The sequence below is a fragment of the Cinclus cinclus genome, chromosome 4, assembly GCF_963662255.1.
Source record: "Cinclus cinclus chromosome 4, bCinCin1.1, whole genome shotgun sequence".
NCBI classification, from domain to species: domain Eukaryota; kingdom Metazoa; phylum Chordata; class Aves; order Passeriformes; family Cinclidae; genus Cinclus; species Cinclus cinclus.
Genome location: NC_085049.1, coordinates 39853343 through 39871874, shown reverse-complemented (window position 1 = coordinate 39871874; position 18532 = coordinate 39853343). Strand labels below are relative to the sequence as shown.

The 18532-nt window shown below is 34.9% G+C and overlaps 1 protein-coding gene across 1 annotated transcript in view; it reads left to right on the top strand.

Moving 5' to 3' along the window:
- The window catches only part of ADAMTS20 (ADAM metallopeptidase with thrombospondin type 1 motif 20), an 81427-nt gene that overhangs the window by 32991 nt on the left and 29904 nt on the right, over window positions 1-18532 (top strand). Inside the window, exons 12-23 of the mRNA XM_062491150.1 lie at window positions 4525-4670; window positions 6076-6257; window positions 6353-6489; window positions 7607-7724; window positions 11270-11365; window positions 12611-12777; window positions 12887-13016; window positions 14094-14220; window positions 14907-15117; window positions 15612-15776; window positions 16461-16625; window positions 18268-18390. Of these exons, the coding sequence (XP_062347134.1) occupies window positions 4525-4670; window positions 6076-6257; window positions 6353-6489; window positions 7607-7724; window positions 11270-11365; window positions 12611-12777; window positions 12887-13016; window positions 14094-14220; window positions 14907-15117; window positions 15612-15776; window positions 16461-16625; window positions 18268-18390 (1767 nt within the window). The remainder of the gene's footprint in view (window positions 1-4524; window positions 4671-6075; window positions 6258-6352; window positions 6490-7606; window positions 7725-11269; window positions 11366-12610; window positions 12778-12886; window positions 13017-14093; window positions 14221-14906; window positions 15118-15611; window positions 15777-16460; window positions 16626-18267; window positions 18391-18532) is intronic.

The following is an 18532-nucleotide window of genomic DNA, read 5'->3' as shown; positions in this document are numbered from 1 at the left end:
TACAGAAATATGCCTGTATTCTCTTGATTCCTGGAGCATTGGAATGGAGAGGTAGGAGGTAGCTATATGATTCTGACCCAAACTTTTCCACATCCTGGGGCTATCCCAGTGTTCTACATAATGGCAGTTTGCTCCTTAAACATTGAAAAAAAACAACTGAAGTTTGGAAAAATCTCTTTAACAGCAAGAAGGAATTCACATGATACAAGTAACAGTTGGATTGGAAAGCATGTGCATTTTTGTGTTTTAGAGACATGTTAATCAGTTCTGTTCCCTGTAGATATGTAATATATATTGAGCTAGCATCTAAAAATATTCAGAATGGCTATCGAGTAAATTAAGATTTCATCCTAGTTCTTTTGGCATAAAAGACAGGGATACAGGGACAACTAAGAATGGGGATGCAGAGCAACAAAGAATTGCTTTGAACAGTAAAAGAAATACCCATCTAATTCTGATGTATGTTTGCTGTTCTTCACTTGTAGGTAGTACCCATTTATTGATTACTATTAAGAATTGTTGCATAGTTTGACTACCTCATGAATGTAATACATGAAGATACTGAATCTGAATGAATAAATCATTATATATATTTTTATATATATATATATATGTAAAGTAAGTATAAAAAAATCAGATGGATTTTATCAGAGTTGGGAATAGGGGAATATGTTCGCCATCTGGAAAGCAGCAGCAGATCTTTTGAACTGTAAGAACAGAGTAAAGTATGGGCTCAAACCATAAATTTTTTTCTGTGAACTGGGATTTCGGTGAAGTATTTTTCTATGAGCTATAATTTCAGAAAAATTAGAAGTTTCAAGGGAAAAATAAGTATGCAGATTTTTTTGCAATAAAAATTTAAAACATTGAAAAAATTCAAATATTGTGGGTTTTGTAGATAACGTCATTTGAATAATAAATGTAGACTTGTCTGAGAATCCATGCCACAGAGATAAAAACCTGAGGTGTTTTAGTGACACCTTCACTTATATGTCTTTCCAAGCTCCATTTCTTCTGCCTTGTATGCTCATTTTATTAACTGCTCTGGTGTTTTACGTGCCTTAGGGTCCCACTTCTCATCTTGGTGGGCTGTGTGGGAAGTGCCTGATTTCAGAGGAGCTGAAATCCTGTTCTAGTCAGAATTAGCAAATAATCTGAAAATAGTCCTGTTTATATAAAATTTATTTTAAAATTAAAAAATAACCTGAAATAGTCCTGTTCTGCATGCATCTACCACTCCTTGATTCAGTCAAATTTGAGCATAGCCTGTCAAGTAATGCTTTAATAATTTCTTTCATGCTTGCTTTCCTGGAAATCTAGCAAGGTCGGTAAGAGACAAATTGGAAGCTCTCAGAATCAATTTATCAAGTCATAGGTCATAGGAAAGACTCAAAGTGCTTATTATAAGGAGATTATTAATGAAAAAAAAATTGGGTACTCCTAGGTTTATTGATTGCAAATTTGAAGCACTTCTCAGTTTTTTGACAGAAAACCAACTGTTGATCTTGACTAGAGCAGCCTTGACACTTGCTGCAATCTGCATGTTTGGGATTATATGTGATAACCACTTTACATGATGCATATGCTATATTTGCTATAAAAAATGTAGAAAAAAATTTTAGCAATTATGTTTAAGTTTATGAAAGCTCTGTATATCATATTATTCTCAGTGAAGTAGTGATTCAAGCCAACACAGAGGAACATCTGGAACATGTCTGGTGCTGAAGTTTTCTACTGTGACTTCATCATGTTGCTTCTGTAGGCATGCAGCAGAATAATAGCCGAGACAAGTTTGTTGAATAAGCTATTAAAATCCCAGATGTGAGCATATGCTTTGCATTTTTATGGATCAAAATTATACTGCTATGGGTATAAAGTTTTGTTTTGCACCTCCTTTCTTGAAATCTCCCTTGAAGTCATTGTAAATGTTTTTTCTGGATTGAAGAAGAACCTAAATGCTGGGTCACTGTCTATATTATAATGCCGTATTCATTTTGTGAAGGAGAATTTAGATTCTTCAGTCTAAAACATTATTTCCTAAGATGCTAAGGACAGTTCTTGGAAAGGCAAATCCTTAATGTTCCTCATTTACCTTATGGATGGACTATGTTGAAAGTCTGCCTTTGATTGCTAGGGATTTGATTTTAAATACTAGAAGGCTTGGATGTAAAGGTACCTGAAGGCCATCTTGAAAAAAAATAATACAAATTCACAGTAAGCACTCCAGTGAGAATTCATATGCAGTGAAATAATGGTGGCTTTTTGGTTTTAAGCTAAAGCATTAGTTTTAGTGTTAAATGTTGGTCTGGCCTATTGACTGGATCGTTTGCGCAGTTCTGTGCCAAGGTTCAGCTTTTGTTCTGTGTTTGCTTTGGGTTTGAGAATCACCTGGAATGATCATATTCTTAGCTGAAGGCATTCAAAGAGCTCAAAAGATATAGCCTATATGCAAGAGTTGGTGTGACGGGGAATTACACAGGCAGGCAATTTTTTCATCAGGTTGGATTAGGAACTCTGGCAGAAGCCTGAAAAGAGAACCTGATTCTGTCACAAATTCCTATTTTGAGAACAAAATGGTTGATAGCACGTGAACATAAGTATCAATATAGCAAAAACATACACTGATTAGGAAAAAATTGTACCTAGGAGTTATTTTAGGCAATGATAAAACCACTGAACAAGATTTAGGTTTTCTGCCAGTCAGCTATATCCAGAAAGACTGCACACAATTTTTGTGTATTCAGCAAAGTTTGTTTCTTGATAGTTCATATAATAAATTTGTAATAAGTCTTAAGAAATTCTATGTAATGTTTAAATTAGTTGTGAAAACAAGGTTTAATTCTTGTTTATTATTTAATCTTTTGTGTATCAGAGGTTCTTAAATGAATCAGACTTTATTTATCAAAGTCCTTCTAGAGTTTAAGGTAATTTGAGACTCTTTTATCTTGCAGAAGGGCAAAGCCTAGGCTTCAGAAATAACAAGCAGTTGAGTTGATATAACCTGCTCTGGTGATTGATCCATATATTATATTTCCTGCAGGGAAAGATGGAATGAGCCACTCCCTGTCAATATGACTGGCAGAATTCCTCCTGACAGCAGACCTAATTAATGGACAGTCTAATCCTCTGTCTGCAAACAGACATCGAAAATTAAGAATTCACTCTATTATGTATGAGCATTGACCCCATGTATTCAGTCCTGGCCAGTGTCTTGTCTCCAGACAAGAAGGTGTTTGAGGTCGAGGGCAAAGTTGACATGTTCTCCACATAGAAGTCAGCAGGTTATATTGTGCTGAAATTATAGTATCTCGTAAATATTCTATTTTAGTATGTAAAATATTCCACTATGTTGTGTTCAAATGTACTGCTTGGGATTTTCTAAAGGATACAAGTAAACTAGAATTCCAGCTGCTGTAAGTCACCAGTAGGATTAGTCCTGGTAATTCCTGTGGATTCTTTGGAAAAAGTCACACATGCACCAATCATAAGATTCTCACTTAGACTTTTTAGTCATGTACTTTGTGAATAACCGCTGAAGTGGACACATATTTGCAGCCAGGAACAGGGATAGTAAATACTTAGAAGCAAGAGGTTGATGTTTCTGGGGAAAAAAAAGATAATTACTTTCTATAAATAATAAAAGTTTACAGTTACGGTGTGGTGAAGTCTTCTAACTGACATGACCACAGAAAAATAGTCTTGCAGTCATTGTCTTCTTAATAATGTCAGTCCCAGCAGATGAAATGAAAATTCATCTTTTATGTAATTTTTTAGTGGAAATAGGTAGTTCTTCACCAAGCATAAGTTCTCAAGTTAACAGAGTAGGCATTGCACAGTAGTATCTTGCTCTAAGAGTTATTATTTCTTTACTGTTAGTTTTTTAATTTAACTATTAACTTGATTTTAATGGTAATAGCTTTGTTAAATTAGTAGTAAATAAAAAAATCATAATATATAAATAAATTAAAATAATTTACACCTTTTGTTATAGGTGTGAAAGTCTGAGTTCAAGAATTAATCTATAGCATCATCTTGCTTTACATAATCAAGTCTTAAATGCTTGTCTGCTTTTTCCAAACAATACCATTAGATAGTTAGCTTTTGAGATATTCAAAAAACCCTGTTTTTCTTGATGGTTTCTTACAACTTTTCACTTTTTGTGTCAGCACGAATTCAAAATTAAATTGAAAAATCTTGTACATAAATGACAATTGTAAATCTATGTTTGACCTTTATGATGAAAATATATCAGTAATTCAAGATATTTTAGAGATATTTGGATAAAATGACAAGACAGATACATATTCAATATCCAGTAGATTTCCTAACCATCAAAGGACTCTAGATAGCATCTTTAAAAACATGACTACTGGTTAAGTTATCTTATAGGAAATTGAACATTTTCGAAAATATTCAGGTCCAGATAAGAGTATTGAGTGCTTAAATTTTGTTCTTCGTATGCCTTAAATATTCAGTAACCTTTTGCTTGAATTAGGAATTTTCTTTTGTTTGTCAACTGTGCAGCACTGCCGCCATGGAATTTGTGTGAGCAGAGAAATGGAGCTGCGTGCTGTAGATGGGGAATGGGGACCATGGGGACCTTATAGTTCATGTTCAAGAACTTGTGGAGGTGGAATCAAGAGCACCACCAGGCTGTGTAATCGACCAGAGTATGTTTTTTTTATTGTGTTTTACATTTTATTATGTTTCAATATGCTTTATATTTACATAATGAAGATACTAAAAAATTACGGGTTGGCTCAAAATAAAATAGAGGTATTGTGGGCTGTGCAAGTCAGTTTGAAGTGCCAGTAAAAAATGCTTGTTTCAGTCACATTTGGAAAGAGATAAATTTACAGACTCCAATATGCTGAGGATTTATAGATTACTCATGTCTTTCAGCAATATTATCCATTCTTACAGAGTTTTTTTCTAAAACCTTAGTTTGGCAGGGTCTTTTCTTCTAGACTTACTCTAACTGTTGAGGTTTCTTTAAACATTAGATACTTTCTTTGCAGTGAAAAATGCAAAAATAAATATATGTATTCCCTACTAATCTCTGTAGTGAAACACTTGATTTGCTTTGATTTAAGACTTTTCCACTGCATCACCACCAGTAACAACCCACAAGAAGCACTGGTTATAACAAAGGCTTTTAAAACTTACCTTTATAACTAGAAAATTACATTGACTGAATAACTCCATGTAGGCTTTTTTTTTCTCTGTAACAAAAGTCAAGGAGAACCTTTCCCCTAACTTGTCAAGAAGCAGAACCACAGCTGGTGGCTGAAAAGTTTCAGGGTTTTTCTAGGAAGTCATGTCAGCTTGATAGTATCAGTAGGATAAATGAACTTCAATCAAATGGCCCAGGTTATCTTATTTTCTCTGATAAGTAAGAGGCAGTAGACTAGATTGCCATTAGATAATGCCTCTTTCAGTCTGTAGTGATTGATAGTATCAGTATGCTGTTGATTTATTATTTTTTTCTTCCCCAAGAACATACTAATACTGAATTACTTTGTGCCAGGGTGTATAACTGTTAAAATGTATTTTAGACTTTACAGTAAATGGGGTATTTTCCACAATTTTCCCTTTCTATTCTTTTGAACCCAAAGTGAAACCAATATTAGGACTAGAGAAGAGACTGTTCCAGCTCCTAATCGTCTTCTTTCTTTGTCACTCTGTACAATAATAATTTCAAATTACTGAGAGAGGTGCTGCTTGTGTAAAAATTTGACTGTAATATCAGCTAAATTGATAAAAGCATTAAAATTATTTCATTTGCCTTTTACCCAGGCAAAATAGTTGTAGTTGTAAGTAAAACTAATAATGCATCAATAAACATCCATAGTGAGATTTTCACCTCAGCAGCAGTATTTTACAAGGATTGGGTTTATTTAGGGTATAACTGAATGCACAGTAGAAGCTTACTGTGTGTGTGTGTGCAAGTCAGTTACACAGCTGTCAGAATGCTGTGGGAGATTTTCCTCTTTAGATCAGTGGCTGAGGCTGCTTTTTGTGGAAAACAGAATTTTTTTAAAAAATGAGTGTGTTTTATATTTACCTTTATTCTAGGCCAAAAAATGGAGGAAAGTACTGTGTTGGTCGCAGGATGAAATTTCGGTCCTGTAATACTGATTCATGTCCAAAAGGCAAAGAAGATTTTCGGGAGCAACAGTGCTCTGAATTTGATGGCAAACACTTTAATATCAATGGTCTTACTTCTGCTGTTCGCTGGCTTCCAAAATACAGTGGTAGTAAGTAATTACACATCTTTCAATTAATACAATGAAAATGTTACTTTAAATGAAGTTTTAAAACAGACAAGAAACCTCTTGGATTTTCTTTCCAGTTTCTATGAAAGATCGCTGTAAACTTTTTTGCCGAGTTTCTGGAACAACTTCCTACTATCAGCTGAAGGACAGAGTTGCTGATGGTACTCCCTGTGGAGCAGAAACCAATGACCTTTGTGTTCAAGGCTTATGCAGGGTATTTAAATCTAAACTTATTAATTATTAAAATAAACTTTAACAGGTGGTAAAGTAGATATTAAATATTAATACTATTAAATATTACTGAAAATATGATGTTTTGAGTTCACTTAAGCTAATTTTATTACCTATCAAATTAAAGATCTGAAAATGGAAGTAATTAAATTAAGAACATATAGTTGAATCTTAAGACCCACAGCCTTGCCTCATTAAGCCTCATATGTGAAAGAGTTAATATTGTTCAATATTAACTGATGAGAAACTGGTCCAAAATTAGCATAAAGGGAGGAAAGAAGCATGCTGTGTAATTGTTAGCGTTGTATTTCTGCTACCAAGGAACTAAACAGTAGAAAATCCAAGGCTAGATAGATTATGTAATTATTACTTTACTGTAATATCAGTAGGAACTGACCCTTAAATCAATTCAGCACTCTGCTTAATAGCAGCTGTGGCATTGCCACAAGATTTTGATGGGAGAAACAAGGTACTATATTTTAACCACTCAAAACTTCTTTGTCAAGCCTTTTTGAGGTTTTGCTGATTGCAGTGAAACTGAGCAAATTCAGAATGAGGAGAAAATATATATTCTTTTTATATGGTTGAATAAAGAGGAAATGCAAGAGAATTGTCCTGTTTGTCATAGTTCAAAAAACCTCTGGAAGTTTAAGTAAAGATACATAAACAAAAATTGTGCTGATGTTAGTTCAACCAGCACAGTCTATATGTACTCCTTTGCTTCTTTTCAGTAATGACAGTCTTTAAATTAATTGATGACTGTGTATATATACATATGGCTTTTAGACTTCCAAGACTTTTAATGTAAATATAAATAAAAATTTATAAATTATGTTGATTTTTATACAAAATCTTTATGTACTATTATGTATTCTTGTGCAGTTCTTGATATACATGGAGTGTATTGGGAGTGCACCATTCTATTTTGTTCTTATATTGCAGAATCCAAAACCATTGATGGTTTTTAATGCCAAGGAAAACCAGATATATACCGTGAACAACAATATTTTGGGGTAGTTGGAAGCTCACATTACTTTTTTTCATTATTTGCCATTGGGCTGAGTGACACAGGGTCTTTTTTGTATTATTTTTTGTTGTAGCAAGCAGGCTGTGATCATGTTTTGAATTCGAAGGCAAGGAGAGACAAATGTGGAATCTGTGGTGGTGATAATTCTTCATGTAAGACACTTGCAGGTACTTTCAACAGTGCTCATTATGGTATGTTTGTTTTGCTTTTTTTAAATCTTAATGCACACTTCACTATGGCTTAGAAATTATGTTTAAGGAAGCAGGATTTCAGTGTGTGCTCTTTAGGGCCTCTATCAGTAAAAAGCACCTTTGATTTTCATTCTCAAGGACGCAGAGGCAAACACTATGACATCCTAACCCACTCAAGTAAAAAAAAAAAAAAAATCAACCTCCTCAAAGGTCAAAGCCAAAAATAAAAGAAATTATGAGAGTAAAAGTACTTTAAAAGGATAAATGCTTCCTTCTTTGTACTTTGCATTCTCTGGTCTGAAACTTTGCACCTGAAGGACATACTCCAATGTCTCATTTTAGTTGTGTAAAGAGATAGCAGGAAGTTTGTGTTGTGAGCAGCTGATGAGGTTCCTTTTCTCCTAGAGTGAAAAAACACAGCCTGTGAAATGTGAGCCTCCTCCTTCCAGAGAACAGGGGTAACTATTTTTTTTCCTCCTCATTGACAGGTAGTGAATGCGAAAGTTGTAATTTTTATGTACTTGATTTAGTTTCTCTAATAGAGCTACCGATAATTCTTCTATATGTAGTCTTTTCTGTGAAGTATGGAGAGACTACTGTATGTGTGTACCAGTGCAGTTAAGTAGTTAGAGCATAGAACATTAGGACAGAGGTCTCCAGGTTAATATCAGCCTAGAGGCTCCTTCATGCCACTTCACTGGTTGAAAGAGACCACAGGTGAAGTGAAAATTATACCTGGAGAGCTGCCAAATAGGATCTTCAAAGGGATTGCTGCTGAAGAAGAAAGTATGCCAAGTATCCTGTTGGATTTTCTTTTCCCCTGGCAGAAGGCACACACACAGCCATCAAAATTACCAAAAAAAATATACAGCTACGCTTCCCATACAAATACATTTATTTTTTTGTGTGTTTGTCCTAGGAAGTTGCTTATAGATAGTACATTAATTCTGTCACACACATGTTTGTTACAAGTCAAGTGACCATTATGTGAAACTGCTATTATGCAAATATGGTCAAGACTGTCACTCTCTCCTATTTAATGAATTTCCATTGTCACAGACTTATTTCCTTCAAATTGAAGTTGGAGGGGAAAAAAAGCCCCCATGTTTCAGGATGAGGAAAACCTTGAGTTATTATTTGGTTTTATGGTTTGTGGACTCTTTCAAATTATGTTCAGATTCTTGAATTATAGCATATAAGAGATAATGCTGAGTTAAACTAATGAACAGTGTGCTGAACTTCTGGGATTATCACAGGGTGTGCTCAAGTAGGAATACAGCCATGCAAACAAGAAAATGCAGTCAGCTGATTGCTAAAACTCCAGTCTCCATGGGAGGTCTAATACATCTCTAGGCTAATGACAGAAGGCATTGTCTGAGGAAATACTATTTTCAAAAAAACATCTGAATTAGGATCACAAGCTAAGTATGCTGATGTGCATTGATCTTTTTCTTTTAAATTAATTTGGTTCCCTTTCAAACTGATATGAGCCACTTTACTAAGGCAGAAGTTAGAATTGATAATAGTGCCTGTGGTGTGTGCTTGCATTCATGCAGTTGTGGTGATGTAAGTAACTGTGTAAACAGTAGTGAAGAAATAATCAAAGATTCATTAAAGCAAAATACTAATTTACTTGGCTTCCATTTTAGGAGACGGTATTCTAATCATGTACACATTATTACTCTGTTGGCTATTATTATTGCATCAAATTATAGTATCTGAGGCTTTCCTGGACAATGGTCATTCTCAGTGTCCCAGTATGTGATTTATTCTCTTTGTGTATCCTTGACAACATGCTATGTAGTTTTGTTTATAGTTTCCTCCCGTATTTTGTCTTCTTTTCTTTTATTACCACTAGGTCTTCAGTGTGTGAGATGAGGGGCTTTTTTAACTGTGTTTTGGTTTTCCTCCCAGTATGTTGAAAGATTGACCAAACTGTATTTATCCAGAGCATGCATTTTGTCAGTTTGCAATTGCAGTGCTGCCCCCAGCTGGTAAATGTGATGGACCTGTAATTAGATTAAATCTTCGTTTAAATGCATGGCCTAGTTTTAATGGATTAAAAGCATTTGGAAGTTAATGAATTATGAAATTTGTCATGGCTTAACCCCAGCTGGAACCATACAGCCAGTCAGTCACTCACCACCTCCCAGTGGGATGGGAGAGAGAACTGGAAGAATAAATGTGAGAAAACTCAGATGGTTCAGATAAAGACAGTTTAATAGATAAAGCAAAAACTGTGCACACAAAGCATGGCAAGAATCGGTTCACCACTTCCCATGGGCAGGCAGGTGTCCAGCCAGGAAAGCAGGCTCTGTCATACGCAACAGTGAATTGGAAAGACAAATGCCATCACTCCGGACATCCTCCCCTTCCTTCTTCCCCCAGTTTCATGTGCCCAGCATGATGCCATGTGGTCTGGGATATCCCTGTGCTCAGCTGGGGTCCATCTGAATGCCCTCACAACTTCTTATGCACCCCCAGCCTCTTTGCTGATGGAGTGGGGGAGAGGCAGAAAGGCCTTGCTCTCCTTGGCAATAATTAGAATATCCCTGAATTATCAAAATTATTATTTTGATTTTCCACTCCAAATCCAAAACACAGCCCCTAGCAGCTGCTGTGAAGAAAAATAACTCTATCCCTTTCAAACACAGTGCAGAGTGAAAAGGATATTGCCATTTAAATGTTTACCCACAGAGGTACAGCAATTAAAACCACAGTAATGTTGTTAAATACAGTGGAAAAATTATCACATTTTTTATTAATACCTCAGATTACATGTTTTTATTTTTTATTTGTTTCCAATATTTGCCATACTCAGTTTTTCTCAGCCGTAAGTATCCTTTTCAATTAATGTTTAGCATCTGTGAGAAACATGTTTGGATTTTTTTACCCAGGTTTATGTGCGGCGCACCTTTTTTAAAAAATAGATTTTGATGCACCTTGTTTTGTTACCTGGTAACAAGGCTACCATAATATTACTTGGAGATATTACAAGAAATGGTGACTCATTTGTGAAGCATTTATATTTTGAAGGGAGTGCACTGAATATTTTAAGCAGAAGAAGGTGGATCAAGCATGGCTAATTTAACAGCTGTATCTACCTATGCATATGGATGGACTGCAACACGGCAGTATTTTAGTATTGAAGACTCATTCTTTAGTGTGCTGTCTTGAAATACTCTTGTGAGAGAAAAGCTACCCCAATTTCATAAACCGGGAATGGAGATATTTCATGTTAAGTGGCTTACCCAGCTTTTTGTAAAAGTTTACATTTTGAGCAGTCACAGTGTTGCCTGAGTCCCTCTTGATATACTTGACTGCTTTCTAGAGTAGTTCTGCTCTCTAGGGATTCTTTGGAGTAGATTGAGCTCCTGTTAGTGGAAAAGGATTGAATTCACATATCTGAACACAGAGCCTAACACTTCCTGACATATGAAAGCATTCAGTATTGGTTGTCTCTGGTGCAATGTAGGGTTTTGTGAATGAAAAGTATTTTCATATTTACTAATTCTTGACTATTTTTGTATTTAATTAATTTGCAGGTTACAATGTTGTAGTAAATATTCCCAAAGGAGCAACAAACATTGATGTTCAACAGCACAGCTACTCAGGGAAGCCAGAAGATGACAACTACCTTGGTAAAAGACTCCTGTGTGTAACATTGGTGGATGGGTTTTGTGCTTTTGACAAAGATCTGCTCTGGATGTATATTATGAGAAGTCTGATAAAGACTGGGAAAATATCTAACTATTTTGTATATTCATTGGCCTGAGTCTCTCCGTAGGTACTACAGAAAAAAGATTCAGAAAACTTGTATCTAAGTAGATGATGTTAAGGCTTCTAGTTCTTAGATAAGTATGTGCATTCATCAGACAATAATTATAGCACCTTGCATCATTTTGACAATTTTTTACTTTGTTGTTGCAATGTTAATTGGAACGCCACAAGTGAACTCGGGAATAATGTAGGTATTTGTTGGTTTAAATCTTGGAAGCATACACTTCTTTTATGAACAAAGCAGTCTTACCATAAGAAAACTTACCAGTTGTCTCATATTTCTCTTTTTCTATTATGTCTGGTACATAAATAGTATAAAGATTGTCACAAGCTGCTAAATTTGCAAGTGTGTGTAGGCAACAAAGAATTCATAAATACATCCTACCAAAAATCTTGATTGTTCTATTTCACAGTAGGTACATTGTATCTGAAGTGCCTGAAAAAAAATTGAAGCATATTTACCTTCTGTCTCTGCTTCCATTGTCATCCTATCCAACAAACTTCAGAATTCTCAAAATGTTTTCCTTGTCACCTGTTGCCCAGAAACAACCCTTGCCCCATGACATTAGCTTCCATTTCAAATGTAGTAATGCCTGAATAGCATCTTGTATTACAAATTTTACCTTATTTTTAAAATGTTTAACTTGTCATTAATCTTTATTATTGCAAATAGGTCATTGTATTAAATTACAATGACAGATGCTTAAGAATTTATTTTTACTTTCAAGTTTACTTTTAAAACCCACTTCACTAGAAGTAGCTATAGCAAATATGAGGATGTGGGCTGTAGAATAGGGCAGAAATGCCAATAATTATTGTCTCCCTCTGCAGTAGCAGAACCTAGCCAAATTTAAAAGTCAGGACTGCAGTCAGCCCTTCAGCAAAACAAATATTATTTAATTACTATAATGCAGAGAAAATCCATGGCTTAGAAAATCAATGACCACTGCCCAGGTGAAAGCTACTGATGGTTAGGATTGAATTCATTAATGTCATCTGTTTGATAGAACTTTTTGCATTGACTAAAGTAAAGCTATGTGTTGGTGAGATATTATTGATAGAACCTTTTAACTAAATATGTTTCCAATATTTTATTTCACTTACAGCTTTATCAGATACCCACGGAAATTTTATCTTGAATGGAAATTTTGTTGTAAGCATGTCAAAAAGAGAAATCAATATACAAGGAGCCATTTTTGAGTACAGTGGTTCAAACAATACAATAGAACGAATTAACAGCACTTATAGAGTTGAAGAAGAACTAATCTTACAGGTGCATGTTTACTTTCTTCATAAGTTTGAAAATTTCCTACATGATCATTAGCTTCATAATTTTATGTTCAAATTCACTGAAAAACATCTATCATTTTATCTCAATCAAGGTTTTGTGTGTAGGAAATTTATACAACCCTGATGTGCGTTATTCATTCAATGTCCCAATAGAAGATGGAAGTGATCTGTTTACATGGGATCCTTATGGACCCTGGCAAGACTGCAGCAAGATGTGTCAAGGTACTGTGAAGTATTTTTATCACCAGAACCAAAGACCTGATGGGATTTAGGAAGGGATTCATCTTAAGTTCTCTGACTTCTCACTATTGCTTGTAAGGAAGAAACTTGCTACCCTCAGTAAACTTTAAGTTCATAGAGCCTTTAAGGACAGAATAGCTTCTGATTTTTGTTTTTGCTATTTTTAGTACTTATGCAGTACAAATCTGTATTCAAACCTATGTTTGGAGACATAGGAGTGGTTTATTAAAAAAAGGTGGAATCAAATCTAATACATTCTTGTAAAGTGGTCTTGTATGTCTATTAATATTCCTTAGGCTTCCATTATATCATTTCCAGGTGATCACTGATTTGTCTGGTGTCTTTCATACTCATTTATTTGTCTTTCTTTGATTATCTGCTATCATGGGACAAAGCTGTTTAAAGATATATTTGATTATATTAAGCTGTTACTCTTTAGGCCATTTGACTATAAAAATAAAGCCACAGCATTTATGAAATATGTATATATAGAAGTGTATGTACACAGATTTTTGACAAATACTCCTATTAGTGTGTGGTAGAACAGCCTGAAAATAGGTGATTATGAGTTTCTTCTGGTTTTGAGTTAGGCTTTATACATGCTGATGTGCCAGAGAATCAGAACAGCTATCAACTGTAGTATTTTTCCCAGAACTCAAAATCTTTTAGATACCCTGTGATCAAATTTTCGGATTCTTTAAGGGAAAGGATCACAACGTCTAAGTTAACATGGTGGTTTAGGATATATGTTAATTAGCAGGACATTCATAATGCATTTGGAATACTTAGCCTAATGAGTAAATGGACTGTTGCACTTCTGTAGTTTCTCTGGAAGTTGATATCCTATGACACCACTGTAGGACAGCTGGGAGATGGAAGAGGTGACTGGGAAAGGTTGTTCTCCACGTGGAATGTAGTGAGCTGCACAAAGGACCATGTTTGTGCAGAATCTGCTGTGTACAGAAATTTGTGTTAATTGGATATCTCAGTTCCTACTTGATAAATGGAATCCATATGGCATTTTAGCCCTTTATTTTCTTCTTTTGATGCTTTTTCAAGGTATTCGAAGGAGAAGAATGACATGCATACGTAAAAGTGATCATGTGGTAGTGTCTGATCAAAGATGTGAACATTTACCCACTGTACCAAGTGTCTTTGAGGAGTGTAATACAGAGTGTGAATTAAGGTAAAAAGGGTTCCTAACTGATGGAGTTATTGTGGTCTTACATGGTTTTATTGATTGACATTGAAACAAGGTAATTCACATGGCTTTATCCTCTGTCCCTCCATCCCTCTCTACCTTTCACATCCTTCCCATCTCTCCTTGATTTCCTCAAATCCATTGGTATAATGGCTTTATATGTGATAACCTTCAATTCCTTCAACTCCATGTAGAACTAGGGTACTTTTCTAATTTTTATTGGTAAAATACAAAATCTCTTGTTAGAATTGTGAATCTGTTCTGTGCATTCTGGCACAAAACTTGTATTGGTGCATGAAATACATTTTCCACCAGAACTGTACCCACAACTGGAACTAATTTGAAACAAACTTGGTTTTTTCACTCCAAGATAGCCCACACTGAAATATTCAGAGGATGAAGAGTTAGAATTATTGCTTACATTTTTCAAAGCCACCTAGGAGATTAAGACAAAAGATCCTTTAAATTTGAAAAGTTATTTTAAACCTATGAGTCAAAATCTTTTATATTGCTTTGAAAATCCAGTCATGAGATAGAGTTTGCAGTTTTGTTCCCTAAAATGCATATCTATATTTACATTATAATTCTTGGTGCATTCTCTCAGTGCTTTAATTGCCATGGCCATATTTTTTAAAACATAGATAGCTTTCTACAACAGTTTGTCATTTTAGGTGGCACAGTGTTGGCAAAAGTGACTGTACATCAAAGTGTGGCCCAGGACACCGGTCTATTGAGATCCACTGCATTAAGTACTCTGTTGCAAGAGGACTCAGTGCTCCAGTGGATGATAAGTACTGTGCTGATCAGCAGAAACCACCAGCCAGAGAGCCTTGCCATGGTGACTGTATGCTAAGAAGTTGGCACTACACAGAATGGTCAGAGGTACAGATTTAAAACTTTGTACCATTATAGTTCTGGTTAGCATTCATGCCAAATTTTTATTCCTCTTTATTTTTTTTAGTTTAATAACTAAGAGGAAACAATGTTTGACAAACATGGATATGTAGAATCAGCTAATACCAACCTTTGTATTTCAGCAACTTCCTTGTATTTTTATAAGAATGGTTATCTTGCTTGTAGCTTGGTTTTGGATATCAGTACTGAAGATTTGGTAATTAAAGGTGTATATTTTATTTACAGTCTTAATAATTTAGTTCTGTACAATTTTTTGTTTTGTTCTTCATTAGAGTTTTATCTAGGAACTGTTATACAAAGTGCTGAATTTATCTCAGATCAACATATTAGCATTCTGTGGATTAAATGGAAGATACTTTTGTCTGGCGCAATCATTAACGTCTTTTACCTGTAAGACTGATAATGTATTTTGGCCTGGTTTTATTGTATTCTGTTTGCTGTTTCACAACTATACACCACAGTGTTCCAGGAGCTGTGCAAGAGGTGTCAGAACCAGAGAAGCTTTCTGTATGAACAGCTTGGGTCGTCATCTTCCAGACAGAGAATGTCAGGAACTTCCAAGAGTTGTAACAGAGATTTGCAATGAATTCTTATGTCCAAGCTGGTCAGTTACTGACTGGAGTGAGGTAATGAAACTATGTAACACTTAAAGTACATTTGGTCCTGTTCATCAATATTAAAATAAGCTGAATTAAGTATTTAGGGTTTTTTTTTTTTATTTTGATCCACATGGTTCTGAAAGTTCTGAACTCCTATGATTTGTCTGATACACATCACACATCTACGAATGGCATGAGAGCTTCTGTAAAACACACCTAGCACTTACTTTTCCCCTTAATATTGTTACATTAAAATGAGGTAGTGAAGATACGTAAAGTAAATATATTTGCAGTAATTTGCAGACCATCCTTTTTTGTGAAGCAATGAGAACTATGGAACTGTTTAATAGAATTATATTAATTTTATTTAGATTAGATGGATGTAAAGGAATTGTGGAACAGTTTAAACATTTTTTCCAGTGAAAGCTGTTATATATGTGCAATTATTGTATTGGAAATAAATGATCTGCACGTAGTGTTTATAATTTCTAGCTTTAGAATCTTAATAGTAATTTCTTTGTATTAGCATTTGAGTTGAACTTAATAGGAAATGAAAAGTTCATTAAAAATAGAGTTTTTTGGACAGCTTATATTCATGGAATATTTTTGTAATTTATGTGATTTTTAAAATCCAACAAATTACTAAAAGAAATTGAAGCCATTAATGCAGATTCATGTCTCTGCAAACTGATGTTTATAATAATTTTACAGTGTTCTGTGACATGTGGCAAAGGAATGAAGCATCGTCAAGTCTGGTGCCAACTTAATGATGAGCAACTGAGAGATGATTTCTGTAACCCAAATGACAGACCAGAGTCAATAACACCATGTGAACTTCATGAATGTGCATCTTGGCAAGTAGGGCCTTGGGGATCAGTGAGTACATAAGGATTCCTGGCTTGTTTTACAGTTCAGGCTATGAGCAATCACAAATCAATACTTTTTAAACACTTTAGTTGAATCTTAAGCAGTTGTTTTAGTTGAAATGATTCATATGCTTGTTTGCACTGTCCTGAAGGCTATCAAACTTGTAATTTAGGAACACCCATATAGAAGTTAAATGCCTAAAATAGTAATTGATCCTGAGCCTTAATATCAAAGATATTTTTCCACATCAGTGTATTACATTACCAGAATAATGAAAATGAGGGTAGCGAAGTGTTCAGCTGAACGAGACAGGCAAAAGACCGAGTATTTATAGGTAAGTGGGCATATTCAAGTGGTAGCTTCAATTAATATAGATGTAAATGTAAAGTATGCTTTCAATCAATCATAGAAATGTATATGCTAATAATGGAAGGGAAAAGGACTTAGTATTTTATTGTTACATTTTGTTTTTTACCTTCAGTGATAGAAGATCTACTATCTCTTTATGTGAAAGTGGTGTTGAAAACTATGTTCCTCATCAAACACTCATCTGATTTAAAACAGAATGGATTTAAAACTCTAGAAAAACGTGAATTAATTTGTGAAGGAAACTTTTGTCAGTAAATAGACGAGAATTAATTTTAAAAAATGAGGTACTCCACATGGCTTTTACAAGATCAGGTTACTCAAACCAATGGAAGATTATTCAGTATTTCTTGGATGTTAGTGGGAAATCATAACCAAATAGCAGCTGTTCTTTATCTTTTTACATACAACCTGTTATTAAAATACAGCATAAATAGACCTTTGGAAATTAAGTATATTTTATATTTAGACATTTCTTTTACTTTTCTTCCTTAGAGATAACCACACTGTTATCTAACATAATGTAATCATGTGATCACAAGGTGATGACTTTCCATTTCTACAAGCTAAATAAAAAATTAATTCAGTCCCATGGCAGAATTCTTATGAATAAAAAATAGTTGAAATAGCTTGTACAAGTAATTTACTAATCTATGTCACTGGAGCAGAACTTTTCATTGCAGATTTTCCACCGTACTACCTGGTAATCTCCATTCACAACCAGGTTTTTACAAGTACTTGTACCACAACATTTATGGGGATAGGATTTATGTCATAATATTTTCAGTCATCTAATGTTTTAGGTAGCTTCTTTGAGTGCACTCTAGTCAAACTCCATAATGAAGGGAAAGACATTTAACAGCTGCAGTTAGTGATTCATTTGAAGCTACTCCTTACTCCTCCCTTTCCCCTCCTCTGCTTTCTCTTCATTAGTTTTTTATTGCTGAGCATGACATTATAGAGCATGGATTGATCCTTTGTTTAGGTCAGGTCAGCTGTTCTGGCAGTGTTCTTTCCCAGTCTCCTGCCCAACCTCCAGCCTACTCACTGCAGGGGATAGAAAAGGGGAAAGAGAGAAAGCCTCTGTCCTGCACAAATACTGTTCATTGGTGTGCTGTGGACACTGGTTAAGTATCTGATGGTCTGCCACAAAGGAAGTTAACACCTTCTCAGTAGTCATTCCTGTTAATTCTGGAAAGAATTTTAAAGTAGAAAATGTGATTAAAAATGAAGTTTGATTACAAATAGTGCTACTTCAAGTGTATGAAACTGCTGCCTTCAACAGTGTGCTGTGACTTGTGGACATGGATACCAGGTGCGCGCAGTCAAATGTGTTACTGGGACGTACCGTGTAATTCTGAACGACGACAGGGAGTGCAATGCTGCCACTCGTCCTAGAGACAGTCAAGTGAGTTAACAATACCTCTCCTGTGTCAAAAGTGTCTAAATACAACTGTTTTCTACTGACTCTATGTGGGAACTTGGAGGAAGTAACTTCTAAAATGAGAAAAAATACTGAAAAACTGTGCTTTTCTTCACAAGCATCAGAT